The 13878-nt window shown below is 36.1% G+C and overlaps 2 protein-coding genes across 2 annotated transcripts; both read right to left on the bottom strand.

Annotated features, from left to right (window-relative positions):
- Nucleotides 1–2186: 2186 nt before the first annotated feature.
- On the bottom strand, nucleotides 2187–4397 carry LOC124630785. Its single transcript, XM_047164785.1, has 5 exons — nucleotides 4364–4397; nucleotides 3377–3460; nucleotides 2952–3050; nucleotides 2414–2842; nucleotides 2187–2323 (listed from the first exon to the last, which is right to left on the bottom strand). The coding sequence occupies exons 1-5, from the start codon at nucleotides 4395–4397 to the stop codon at nucleotides 2187–2189; spliced, it is 783 nt and encodes a 260-aa protein (XP_047020741.1).
- A 2391-nt stretch (nucleotides 4398–6788) lies between these two features.
- Nucleotides 6789–8975, bottom strand: LOC124630173. Its single transcript, XM_047163901.1, has 4 exons — nucleotides 8933–8975; nucleotides 8294–8635; nucleotides 7812–7981; nucleotides 6789–6812 (listed from the first exon to the last, which is right to left on the bottom strand). Exons 1-4 carry the CDS (start codon nucleotides 8973–8975, stop codon nucleotides 6789–6791), a joined length of 579 nt encoding a protein of 192 aa, XP_047019857.1.
- Between the last annotated feature and the right edge of the window lie 4903 nt (nucleotides 8976–13878).

Below are 13878 nucleotides of genomic sequence, written 5' to 3'. Positions count from 1 at the left end.
TTAAATATTGTAATGTTCAGATATTACGACATAGCCCAAGACAAAGAAAGCTTTTTTCAAAATCATAATAGTTAGGTAAAAAGTATACTAACCAGTGCTGGAGATACAATCGTTGTATTCGTGCCCAACCCCATAACTCGCGGGTCTGGGATTTGATGCAATAGAATTCATTGGGGTGTTCAATTCCATAAACCAGTCTGAAAAAGCTAGAATGATAAATACATGCACTCTCCACTTAATAAACGAAATGATGTTAAAGTGAATGCTGGTAGCGGGAAATTCAAAACAAAATGATTTTTTGATGTTTTACCTAAGTTGACATCGATGTACGGCGTGATATCATTGTAGCAGAAATCAGACAACAACTTTAAAAAATTTTGCTTTACCGTGAAGACTAGTTCTAGATATTTTTTTTAAATAGAGCAATATTTCAAGTTGTTTACCATTGAGTCGATCACTATCAATCATATTGACTCGTCCATAAATCTGTCCTAGCGTTGGTATAGGTCTCGTAGATTGCTTCGAAGCTGGCACGCGCTCCTCTGAGCAAAATTCTGTAAATCAAGCCGAAATGTGGATCCAATGGGTTTGCTAAATCGAAATTGGGAACATATTTTACGTTTTGGGATTGAAATCTCAGAAGCTGAAAAGCCACGAATAATTTTAATTTTTCTTATTTATACGGTTGAATTAAACCTGCTACAGTTGCCTTATTTTGCTTTATCTGATGCAGTCTATCTTTGTCCGTTAGTATTTTTATATCCCTTTGTTGTTCATATACTTCAGAGTAGATGGTTTCATATTCATCAGATTCTTAATTGGTTGATACATACTCCTTAGCTTTACATCTATCAAATCTAATATTTATATTCGTATAATACTAGTCATATTACCTGGGTTAATTAACATATTAACTCTCTGTACATTTTTAGTTTCTGGTATAAACTGGTTATTGGTCACAGTCGGGTTTTTCATAATACAGTCGTTACTTCCTTTGATTCCATCTTTAATGGATTTACGTCGTGGTATGTGACTTGTTTTTAGGTTTTCGGCTGCAACGTATGAATAAAATGATCCAGATTATTTGTGAGCATCTGATCAAATCGAATACTTCATAGCTAAATATACTAATCATTTACTACATACGTATATCCTCTTTTTTCATTTTCACGGTAAAGCCTGTCAATTTACTTGGACCAGGCGGTGAGTCACCTGGAAGAATTCTTTCATCAAATATTGAAAGTTAAACTAATATAATATTTTATTTTAATGATATCTCCAACTTGCCAGAATCTTCAATCATTTTGGGAGAGGTATCAGTAGGCTTCAATTTCGATGTCGTTCGAACAATTCTGGGTAATCTACTATTACTTTTTCCTCTCATATGATCTGAATAGTTTGGGTTAGGATGTATTACTGTAAAATATTTGTTATTAGTCTATGAAGTTAAAATGATATGATATGGATGATTGAGTAACTATATAAAATTCCAATGCTTGTTCATGTCAACCTAACACTTACTTTTGATAAAAAATTAATTTGTTTACTTGAAATACTCGTAGTACATTGTGTAAATACACGCACTTACCGGTACAAATTCTTTCTTTAGAGTTATTCCTGCTCATCCTAGTTCTCTGAGAAACGTTGATATATTTGAAAGTTTCCTTCGTACTTTCATTTTGGGGTTGTGCTTCCATTTTGAGCTTAACATCAATGTTGATTGCAATTTTTTTGATAATTTTATATCAACAAGTACTTGAAGATGTCAATCCTCAAGATAAATCGTTCTTAATAATTCTTTGTTGTTGTTTGCTGGTCGATTTGTAGTATTAATATTCCTTATTTCAACAGCATTAGTAAAACCATAAAAATGTTTAGTTTCGTTCACAATTCACTATATAATTTCGGTACTTGTCTTTACAGTATCAGAAACGAGTGCTTATCACACGGGTAACTTACATGTAGGTTAAGATTGCCTTTAGTTAAATTGCTTTCTTTCCATTTACATATTTTATTATCACAAAATAAAACCAGATTAGTAATGCTTTGTTTTTGTTTATTTAAATTTTTACAATCAATTTTATGAATATCTAATTATTATTGCATTTCATTTTGACAACGGGAATTTGACACGAGTCGCAAAAGTCAAATAAGTTTTCTTCTAAATGATTATCTAAACTTCTTGCTTAATCGTCTCGGTCTTCGCTTTCAGTTTCAAGGTGGAATGTTCTGTCTGAAGCAGCTCTTTTCTCTGCTTGTATTTGTTCTAGTTTCTTTATCAGATCTTCCTGGACGCTGTCTACTATCTCCTTTAAGTTTTTGGCTGAAACAAAAATATTAATGTTAATAGTTTTGTCATTTTTGGATTCACAGAAACAGAAAGATGTACATTCAATTCATTAAATAGACTCACCTGTTTTCTGGTTAAATTCTTCCGCTATCAAAGATATTTTTCTTAACGTGCTAACATGTTTAGCGATCTCCGTAGCGACATCGTGTTCCGTTCCCGTGTTGACTGCTTGGTCTTGCATTGGAATCTTCTTTTTCCTTTCTATAACTGCCATTTTGAGGACTTCGCTGCTGACTAAAGGCATTTTGGGCATTTTGAATGTTCCTGGTTTTTGTACGGCTATTTCTACTTCTTCCATAGAAACATCGTCATTGATCGGTGGAACGGGTGGTGATGGGGGGTTTGGTGGCGGGATATTTAGTATGTCATTGGGTATTAGTTCTGGTGCGAATGTCTGCAGTGTCTCCATCTTCATGGGTGATGGAATTTTCTGTGGAGATTTTCTCGAAATTTTGACTGGTAAGGCATTTGTGATGCTGTCTATTATTGTTTCTGAAAACAAGTATTTATGTCTGTTTATTGTCTGCTTACTTTAAGATGTTAAATTACATTTATAAAATTAGGCTGCTGTATGTTTCTTGTTATTTGCTGTAATACTTACGGACAATATTTCTTGGTGAGTGTTCTTCTTCTTCTTCCTGCTTCTTTTTGGAAGCCAGTTTTCTGGTTAACTCTGCTAAGAACATAGAACAAGTTGGACCTGTGAATAAAAAATATAATATAAGAATCGTGCACAACAGCTGGTGGACAGAGAAATGGATGTGCTTCGAGATGTATTTATCGCAGGCAGCTCCGATCGCTCTGGTGACAAATAACATTGAGGTGGTTTTAGACGATAAGAGTCTCCCCTCTTTTTGACGACCATGACGACGCCAAAAAAATTTTAGGCTGAGTTAAGTTAAATAATTAGTCATGAAAAACTATCGATTCACACGGATATTTGAGCAGATATGAAATACAACCCATATACTGAGCAAACAACGGGTGTTTTAAGATCTAAATTTAAATGTTCCAGAATATAATTACCGTCACTTTTGCGTTTCTTCGATGTCTTTGCTTTAGCGGCTAGCTTCTTATTCTTTGATTTGTAGCGAGCAGGCTTTTCCATGGCTGCAAATAGATCTTTATTACCATTCATAATTTGTTTAATAAGTAAATATTTCACATATTTCGACATTCTCAGTCTCAGCTACAATTATGGTCTCGTTTTCGTCTTTCATTAAATTATTTGCGAGTACAATTTGTATGAGTTGACGTAATATTTCTTAACAATGATATGAGACTTATTCTATTCTGAAAGACTCGTAATTATTTGATACAACCCACATTCAAACATATTTAGCAGTGAAGTCTAGTGGAAAAAGTGCAAAACATACTTGAATGAATTTTCTTTTTTTATTCACAGATAGGGAGTGTTTCAAACATTCCCAATCGCCAAAAACCGACAAACCAACAGCGGAATTTTCGCTATAACCCCTTTGATTCTCCCAAAAGTCAATATTAAATGATTTCAAATCAAATAAGCTTGATTGCCATCACATTTTCGTTGGAACCGCGAGTATTTGCCGATCGAAATACTTTGACGTGCAACCAAAATTGAATGAAGCTTTTCGACTGGAGGGGCACAAATTAATTTCGTTTGGCAAATTACAGGGTTAAGGGTTCTGCTCAAGCTGTAATTAATAAGTCAAGAGTAATTATTGTTGTGTAACGTTAGGAAATTCTGAAGTTATAGGAAATAGTACTTGATAATATGTATTTATTGGATATTGAGATGTTGATCCGCTTGATTTCGAAGTAATTATAGATTCCATAATTTATAATCAATACGCAGAAGGAGACCTTCATCGAAGTGTCTTTGAAAGGATGAGACTGACAACAAACACTGTTTATAGTACACGAGATAAGTGGGACAATCCATCAGAGTGTTAAATTCAAATTTAAACCATAATTCTATAACAATACGGACGTCTGATACATATAACCTCACTATCATCAAGAACAACCTCTTACCTGCTATAAAAAGGAATGGTGGTATTCTTAACATACAATTTGCCTTCACATGATGAAAATAGGCCTCAAAACTCTTCAGGTTGACTAAAACAGTTCAAGGTTATAATATAAATCGTACTTACTCGACAAGAAGCCTCGGAAAGTCCCGAAATACGGGACCTCCGGTTATTAAAGAATTGCTATCTACTTACGAATGAAGACACTGAGAATTTTACTCTATCATTGACAGGCGCCATGACAACGACAGACCGTTTATGGGTTTGTGCAACGAAGGAGGGTGTTTAGTTTAAGCGTGACTGTAAACCTCCTTTGAGTGTAATGCCCTTATGGGTCAACTCACATGGACCGATTTCGTCAACGAGAATAAATTATCGTGAAATAAAATAATCATATTATTTGAACTATCATTTTTACGATAATATTGCAAAACAGAAATGTGTACTACGATGTAGCAAACTTTTTCGCTAAATGTGTACGAATTTGGACTGTACATCATACCACTATTACTTCCATGATTTGATTATTATTTTACATTGTAGACTTCCTTAATATTTTAAATGTAAAAGGTCTGTCTTTCTGTTTGTTGCACTTCCACGCCAATACTAGTAATCTGGTTTAAATGCAATTTGATACATAGACAGTCTAGAGCTGGAGTAGGGATGTCAGCTACTTTTTAACAGGTTTCAAACATTATTATAGTTCACTCGGGATGCGAGTGGAATCGCGGTGAAGAGTTAGTTGTAACTAAACTAAGCGTTCCATCTGAGTCCAGCTTTACAGTTTAAAAGCTTCGCCATAAAATTATACAAATATCTCTCGTGACGTAGTTCTTGAGAAAACTTCGTACTTTTGCATTTCTTGTAAGAATCGTAATTTCCTTTTGAGTGATCAAAGCCATATTTACTTCGAAAAATCGCGGTTATTTCGAAGAATTTGTGGGACCTTTTTTTTTTTTTTTTTTTTTTTATCGACGTAAAATCATCAAATGACCCCTCCCGCTGTGGGTTAGCAGCGGTGAGGGAGTGTCAGACTCTTACTGACTAAAATCGTCGTGTTCCGTCATAGGCCTTTTATGTACCAGGGCCGCGGTATCTCTTTCGAACAACCCGCAGCCCCGGCAGGCCTTGGCCCTGCTGGGCCCCGCTGGGGTTGCTGACGTCTCTTTGAGGAGCGCGTGGAACAACGCGCGCCGTCGACACGGGTCTGTCGTCTAGGAAGACAGAGGGACGATGAGCCACCCGAACTCACCGCCCACAGACCCACGCCTACGGTGGCCGGGAGTCATCTCGCGACACCCGGCGCCCATGGTGTCTACCTGGTCCAGCGCGGCGGCCGGGATGAGAGGTGCGGACTCTCTGGCGTTCCGCCTCCTCCTTCTCGAGCATGACCGCTTCGCAGAAGGAGGCGACGGCATCCCATTCCCTCTCGCCCCGGACCATGGCCTGAACCAGGGCCGGACGCGAGAGGTCGCCGCCGCCCAAAGCCTCGACGAGGACCCGGCGGTGCCCCTCCCATGCGGGGCACACCTGGACTGTGTGGTCCACCGTGTCCTCGGGGCTGTCCGCACAATGGTGACACCCGGGCGCCAGAATTTGTGGGACCTCAAGTGATAAACATTAAAGCGTTCGGTCCCAACAAATTCTGTTTTGATGTTCGCCACAGATATCGTCATGTTTTGAAATGGCTTTGAGACACCTACCGCGAGCATCTTGTATTATTTTTTTCTTATTTATATTTTATTTTGTGGTAATCAGACCGTTTCCCGCTGTTTCAACCACAACCTCAAAGGAATATGCTCCATGTAATTCTTTGAAATTCAAGTTAATGTTTCCATAATAAGAAAAGGCTAGGTAGATGTTTTGCCACTCGCATGTCGACATAACATAGCACAAATACGGTGGAACTCCTTGTATTGTCATCCATTCACGGAACTACCGCGTCAAGCAGAACTAAAACCTAGGCAAAGCTCATCATTGAAATCGTTTCTAAAAGTAGGTATTTATAATGAAAGCAGAGGCTGTGGTATTTAAAAATTCTGTTTATTGATCAATTTAAAATAATGTTTTTGAACCATAGAGGTCTGTTCTTAAAGTTGTATGACTAGAAGTAGGAACTTGAAGACTGGACAAATTATCTGAAAGATAAATAACGCAAACATTGATTTTCAGTTACACAAAGCTGTTCACAAACAACCTACTAATTCTCTAAGTATCATATTATGTAGGCTATTTTTTATCTATATGCGGGAAAGTAGTTCTCTCGCGCCGAGTTATCAATATCTATTTAAAACTGAAATGTATTGAGTATTCTGCGTTACATCTACATCATTTAAGAGCAAATACAAACAATGATTTCAAAAATTATCGCTTGATTAATACCGAAAAATGTTTAACTAAAAACAAATTCAACTCACCAGTAAAACGGCTTATTCCTGCGTTGATGTTGGTTTCTGTAAATAAAATAAACACGATTATGTACTTTACTTGAGAGATCTCTTGTAAGGAATATTATCTTTTTATAGAAAAATATGTACAGGTGCTTGCTCTGGCATTGGTCTCAAATCGGGCGTGTGTTTGTATCACACTGTGTCTAAGAGCATTAACCAACTGAGACGTCTTTGTTGCCGTGCCATCCCTACTGCCAAAAGCACGAGAACGGCAATCATACTCTTATGTACACACGCATATCAGGGTACTAGAATCTGACAAATATTTTTATGCAAAATGTTGAATGGGAAAATTGGTGTATCAAGTTAAAGCTCGTGTTCATAAATTTTGTTGTCTGCATGAGCAACGATATGGAATGCATGAGTGCGCAATCACTATTTGTTGCGTTGCCTCATTCCCCTTTAAACTAGTATACTATTTCGCACAGAGATGTGACTCTTGGTAGTTCCTGTTGGTCTGCTACTCTAAGCCCTGTATATTGTGGACTGTTCAGTGTCTCGGAAAAGGTGTGGGAAGGTCGCCCTCGCCCACACATTTCTTTTACTTCATAGCACAGAATGAAACGAATTCTTTAAACCTGTCTGCTTTTCAGAATTTCATTTCAGCCTGATTGGTTGTGAGACTCGTAGGAATGAGACTTATTTGTATGCAATGGTGATATGTTTTAATTTCACTATCTTGTGTTGTTAACAAGATCTTCGTCGTGTCGTGTCGAGCTTTTCCTATTGTGGATTCGAATTCCGAATCACATAGAGCAACTGCTTATCTAACTTTTATAATCTAGTTTGAAACCTTTGAAAATTACTCTTAAATTTAAGAATTACGAAAGAAGAAGAAGAATTACATAATTTTTGGAGCCGAAAAATGAAAATCATAGCCTAAAAATCGCAGGCACTCAATCGATCTGGAGAAATCTTTCAGTATAAATAAAATTTTTCTTTCCTTCTGTGTTAGATAGTTCATTTTTATACGGCTGCGCGAAGTTCCCAAGTTATACTAACAGTAATAGCCGAGTCTTTCTTCGTAGCTGGTGGAGTGGTTTGCTCTTCTGCAGAAGGCGCTGCCACGACAGGAGGAGCCTTAGAGATATCGCTGCTTTCTGAAATATCTTGCAATCGAGGGACTGCAACTGCAGCCACTGTCGGTGCGGTAGCTAGCGGTCCTTGGTTCTCTGTGAAATACGTTACTTTGGGTTCTAAAACAGCAAAAGTGTGTAAGACGTGCGTTCCAACATTTCAAAAGTTCTTCATCATCTGCCTAGCCTTTTCCCAACTATGTTAAGGTTGGCTTCCAGTCTAGCCGAATGCAGTTGAGGACCAATGTTTTACAAGGAGCGACTTCTTATCTGACCTCCTCAACAAAGTTACCCTGTTACCAGGCCAGCTAAATTATAATTTTGTTTAGAGCTCCGGCTTTTGACAAGGCGTATCAGTATGCAGTGATTGAATTGTTTATTTTTTAACAAATGCATTATTCCACTCACCTGGTATAGCATGATAGCTTTCATGGGCATCATAAAACTCTTCTTTAGCTTCTGCAGCTGTTGGAGGTATAGAACCAGAGTCAGACACCGTTTCAGTGGACTCAGTGGAATGACGCTTATCTTTAGCAGAATTTCCTTTTTTCTTTTTCTTATGCTTCTTCAATTTTGATCCTGTAACGACAGGATTCTCCGTATTCTCAGGTCCTGGTGATTGATCATCTTTTTTAATATCGTGTAGTTCGAGGACAATAGGAACTTGTGGTGCATAAAATTCTGATTCATCTGTGGAATACGATGATTCGGATGATGAAGGGGTTAGGTCTAGAAGTTCACCCATATCATCTGAAATTATTCAGTAATATTATTATTTCGAATTCCATCGTTTTGGATGTTATTTATATTATTTCAAGCACTTTGTTATTATGTACATTAAGCATTTATGAGGGTTTGGTTCAGACCGCTATCAGCTTCAACTTTACACTTGTAAATTGCTTCCACTAAAATCAGGCAAGTAACTATCGTAAGTAGGGGCTTTGTAAATTCGTATGATATATTATTTCGTATGTGTCGTAAATTAATTACGTGAGCAAAACCTAGTGTAAAGACGGCCGTGAATGTATGACTGTGTTATGTACTTACCACGATCTTCATCCATTTTACTTAACGGTCTGTTATCTACCATACCAGGTTAAGGTTTATTTTCCATATTTTTGATACTCAGTGATTTCGATTTATTTTTAAAGAACTATTTTATTTTTTATTACACATTTTTCGGTATTGGTGTATTCACTTCAACAAATAACAGTGACATAATGTCATTTTGACAGATACGTTTGATTTAAGAATTGAATATGAAAAAGTATTTATTATTTTTATTCATAGAGTTCTTATTGCTCTTTGGCATTTTAGGATCTTGTTTTCATTTTAGTTTAGTTACTTAGTTATGACAACATAAGTCTGGGATACATCTCTTTTTTAAGACATAGGTAAAACTTTTTTAATGACAAGTTTTTCATTGATTTCTTTCCACGTTTTAGCCTTTTAATGAGAAAATGTATCAAAAAAGTACATAGTTCATGTTGTAACAGTAACGTTTGTGAGGCTATTTTAATCAACTTGTAATTTCGACAAAAATAGTGCTTACTGTTAAATTTCTTAAATCAGGGGTCAATGTCACTTACGAATACCTACAGTTTAGTTACTTATAGTGACTCAATATACTGTCATCACAGTTGTTACTTACCAGAAAGCCACTTACTCCTGGTCATAAAACTTAGAGGGGTCAATAACACTACCGATCATAAACGGTGGAAAATGTACCAAAAACCTATCAAAGGACATGGTACACGCCTACAGAGTAAGGAAAGATGAGCGGAGATGACATACGTAATACAGGTTGGTCAGGCGCCTTCTTCTAGCTAAAATGGGTAGAGTAGGCATGACCAAAATAATCAGTTACGAGTGAACTAACGAGGAGTTCGGGTTCTCTGAGAAATCTTTTCTTTATGGCAAAAATAAAGAAAAACCACCATAAACCAAGGCCGCGATAACTCTTTCTTTGAGAAATCTGGCAACGATTTTTGGTATTACAAAAAATCATCGGGTCTAAAGAAGGCGTGTAAGAGTGAAGACAGTAACGTTCCCTGTCCCCCGCACACCTGCATTTTGGCGCGCCAGTTTCTTAGGAGATTTTCCGCTATGGCACCTCCGCTAGTCATTTTGTTCTCCATGTATACACCACATCTATGGGCATTTTTTATATAGACGATAAAACGGCTGGTTCGACTTTATACGACGTGATTGACAGTGACCTTTATGTAGAGGGATAAAGTATGGGTTGAAAAGTGTTCATATTTTAATATGGTCTTTAAAGTTTGTGTAAGGTTTGTTAAATAAGATGGTCTTAGGATTACAAAAGACGTAAATTCCTCATTATTTAGTTAGGGCATAGGTTAGTGCATTTATTATTTGTATTTATCCCCTTACCACGTACCAAGCCATATATGAAAAAGTTTATGATATTTAACCCCTTGTATGACAGTTCGCGGATCCACGCGAGACAAAATATTGATTTTAAATTGTTCTCTAATTAGCGGCATTCAAGCAGTATGTTTTACTCCTAAGTGTTCTTCTTTTCATCTTTTTTTTATTGTGCTTAACTTTTCATTGTAGTTTTTTAATTGCCAATATAACTAAAACCAAATTCTCCAGCTATACATTCCTTAAACTCTTCAACCGTAGTTTTGACACAAATAAAGCTTAGTCACAATAGTTGATGTTATCGCAAATTCGTCGTGTCGTGTCGTGTCGTAAGCGAGATATCGTATCGTGTCCGTGTCGTACCGCAGAAACGTTTTACTACCGTACACGGTTTACGATGTTGTGAACAGCCGGTTATTTTAAAAGTTTTGTCGTCAACTGTCCTTGTGTTTTCGTTAACTATGTTGTAGTATTTATTTGTTTTTAACTATGTTTGTTTCAAGTTTGTAGTTCATTAAAATGTTGTTAGAAATAAAAGGTTTTACAAGTTACAAGTTCTTTTAATGAGAAAGTAATTAAAGATGGGAGATTGTATAAGATTAAATATAAGTCTGCTTGAGGAAGTGGCGCGTCAATTCTATCAATTTGCTGTAGTAGAACTAAGGGGAAATTTCACGACAGTTGTTTAAGTATCCGGTTGGTAAAACGAAAACACATTTTTTTGAACGAGTAATTTTCATGAAACCAGTTTTTGTCTGGCGATTGATTTAGCAAAAGGAGTTTGTCTTGTTACTGAAAACGGTCCTATTTACATTATACATTCAAAATATCTCGACTGCTCTATGTATGTACCGACATAGTAGGTACTGATAGATTATTTTAAAAGTCAGAATCTGAATTCCTGCCAAACTCCGTGGAACAAAGGCGTGAAATCCTCACTAGTAATAAATCGAAGTAATAACACCAAGTATCAATTTATTATCTGTATTTATGAGTTCTGAGGGAACTTACTTCATGTGTTAAGTTATGCTGAGTCGGGGAACACTATTTTTGATATAGAATATTCGTAGGGCACATCAAGATTTATGTTCGATGCTTACGAAGCAGTGCTTGTAAAAACTGTCTGATATTGTATGCGCGACTAGGGAGTTTGTTGTGACCAGCGTTTTAGAATTTCGGACCAAAATATTTTTTTATTTTGTTTTTGGTAGGTTGTTTCAAAACATGTTTAATGTTCTCCTTTGTATTTGGCTCCAATTTGTGAGGAGGGAAATAAAAAAAAAATATACACTGTTTTTCAATGATGTTCGTCGTAGCGTAAGAATATTTGATATTATCTGATAATATCTATGGCATCTTTGAAAAAAAAATTGTATCTTCGAAAAAAAAAATAACTTGAAGCACAGTCATAATTTACATACTTAAATAGACATCATACTGGGTAAAATATTCATATAGAAGTAGGGAAATTATTAAAAATATTCTTAGTTTTTCGAGTTTCAACTCTATCAACTGCTAGATATTTTTTGTAGTTCCTTTAGTTTTTTGTAACCGCAGTTGCCCCGAAACATATTCTAAAGTATTTGAATAGAAAGTGCAGGCAATAACAACTTGTCTCGTGTTCAGTCGTTAGCCAAGCATGTTTGTAGGTACTATGGATTATATTACACGGACTGGTCAAAACTGTCGGTTGATTTCGTCTTACTGTCTAGCCTTTTCCCAACCATATTGAAGTCAGCTACCAGCTTGAGCGGATGCAGCTGAGTACCAGTATTTCACATGGAGAGACTGCCTGTTTGACCTCCTCAAAACAGTTACAGGACAAGTTAGTAGTCTATATGTTATGCTTTTTTACGTATTTGTTAAATTATAATATTTCGGTTATGGATTACTTGACTCAATAATAATTATAAAACAATGTTAAACAGTTTATTAAAAATGCAAAATTACAACCATTCATTTTGAACCTTTACCGAAACTAGGTACTATAAACTTATAACAGCTTAAATGACATAGGATAACTGCCCGTCTAGACTGTAATTCGTACTAACACTGTAGTTTCAGAATCGTAACAAATAACTGCTTGTATCAAGTAGTTTGAACCATTAATCGGAGTATTAACGGTCACTGTAATAATCGTTATATTGTTACATTAGAGATCTGTACTAAACTATTTTCAATTTAGGTGATAAAGGGAATTTATCTTGTTCGTAAGTGCTTCAAGTTCACCAGGGCCAAAGCCTGCTGGGGCTGCGGGATTGTTCGAAAGAGGTACCGCGAAAAGAGCTTAAGCAGGAACATGGTGGTGGGTTTTAGTCAGTAAGAGTCTGAAACTCCCTCACGCTGAACCCACAGCGGGATTATTAGATGATGATGTACCAAATAAAGAAAAAACAAGATGCAAGTTTCCATCCTCGGTCGAAGATCTAGCCCAAAACTAGACGGAGGGATGTAGCCACCAAAGATATAAAAGCCGAGGGTCCGAAATTTTTTTATCATAATAAAATTCTCATTAAAGTAGGTATTCATAAAAAGAAGGTAGGGAAATTTTGCCTTTCGGTACTTGTCTACCATAGCAAATGTAGCAAAATACAATAGACTTTACTTATGCTGTTATTGTTGTGATTCAGCTGTTTATTAAAAGGTCCCTTTTCCGTATTTCCCCGCACTTTTCTCAAAAAAATATTTGTAAACATTCACAAAAATGCGCTCTGCAAATTGAAAAATAAACTAATGTTATTTGTCACACTTACTTATAGCTAACAAAAAATACAAAAATACATGACTTGACACTGTAGACTCGACACTATCATTCTCCAATTCGATTAAACAATAGAATGCCGAAAAATTGGGTCACTGGGCTGATGACAACTGTCTTTACATTATTCTGGGTTTATTTTGGTTAACGACCTTATTAAGCCCGTATATTTTGACCAAAAATGTGATTTATGATGTGAACCCTTGACCACTTTGGTTAATTTTAGGTTTAGGTCCGTGGCCAAATATTGTTTGTAATGTTTATTAACTCACTACAATATTTTTTTTTAAATTAAAATAGGTATTCAATTAACAATTGCCCTCATACAGTTTTTGATAAGCTTTATTATACCTACCTAGATTTTCTTTTCAAAAACACCGAAGTAGAAATAATCTTAAACTACTCTATATTCCTTTTAAAGATAGATTTTCAACCTAAACATTAATCTAAAAGACTACGAAGTTTCTCCAACAGTTCAGTTCACCATGACATGTGCAAGTTTGCGCACGATTCAATTCTTCAATTTAAAGTTTTGTTCGCGACAACATGGGTTCCGTCGACCCGCTTGATTTATCTTCTTACTGTTATTGAGACTTGTTATTTTTCTCCAAGAACTTCTTAAGTTCTAACTATGTATGTTAGTTTAGTTGATATCAGTTTGGTGATGCGTTTGAACTGAGTCCTTGTTGAGAAAGATCTTTATTTTCTGAGAGTATGCTTTGAAATTCAGGGGTGTATTTTATATCTAATAGTCGGTGATAAGCATAGAAGAAACTTGGTCTTAATTAAGCTAGTATGTTAGTTATTGTCTGTTATCAGAATATTTTATACTAGAATACGTTTTTGT

This window comes from Helicoverpa zea, chromosome 5 (genome assembly GCF_022581195.2).
Source record: "Helicoverpa zea isolate HzStark_Cry1AcR chromosome 5, ilHelZeax1.1, whole genome shotgun sequence".
In the NCBI taxonomy this organism is placed as follows: Eukaryota; Metazoa; Arthropoda; class Insecta; order Lepidoptera; family Noctuidae; genus Helicoverpa; species Helicoverpa zea.
The sequence above is the reverse complement of the archived record's forward strand: the minus strand, read 5'-3'. Positions and strand labels throughout refer to the sequence as shown.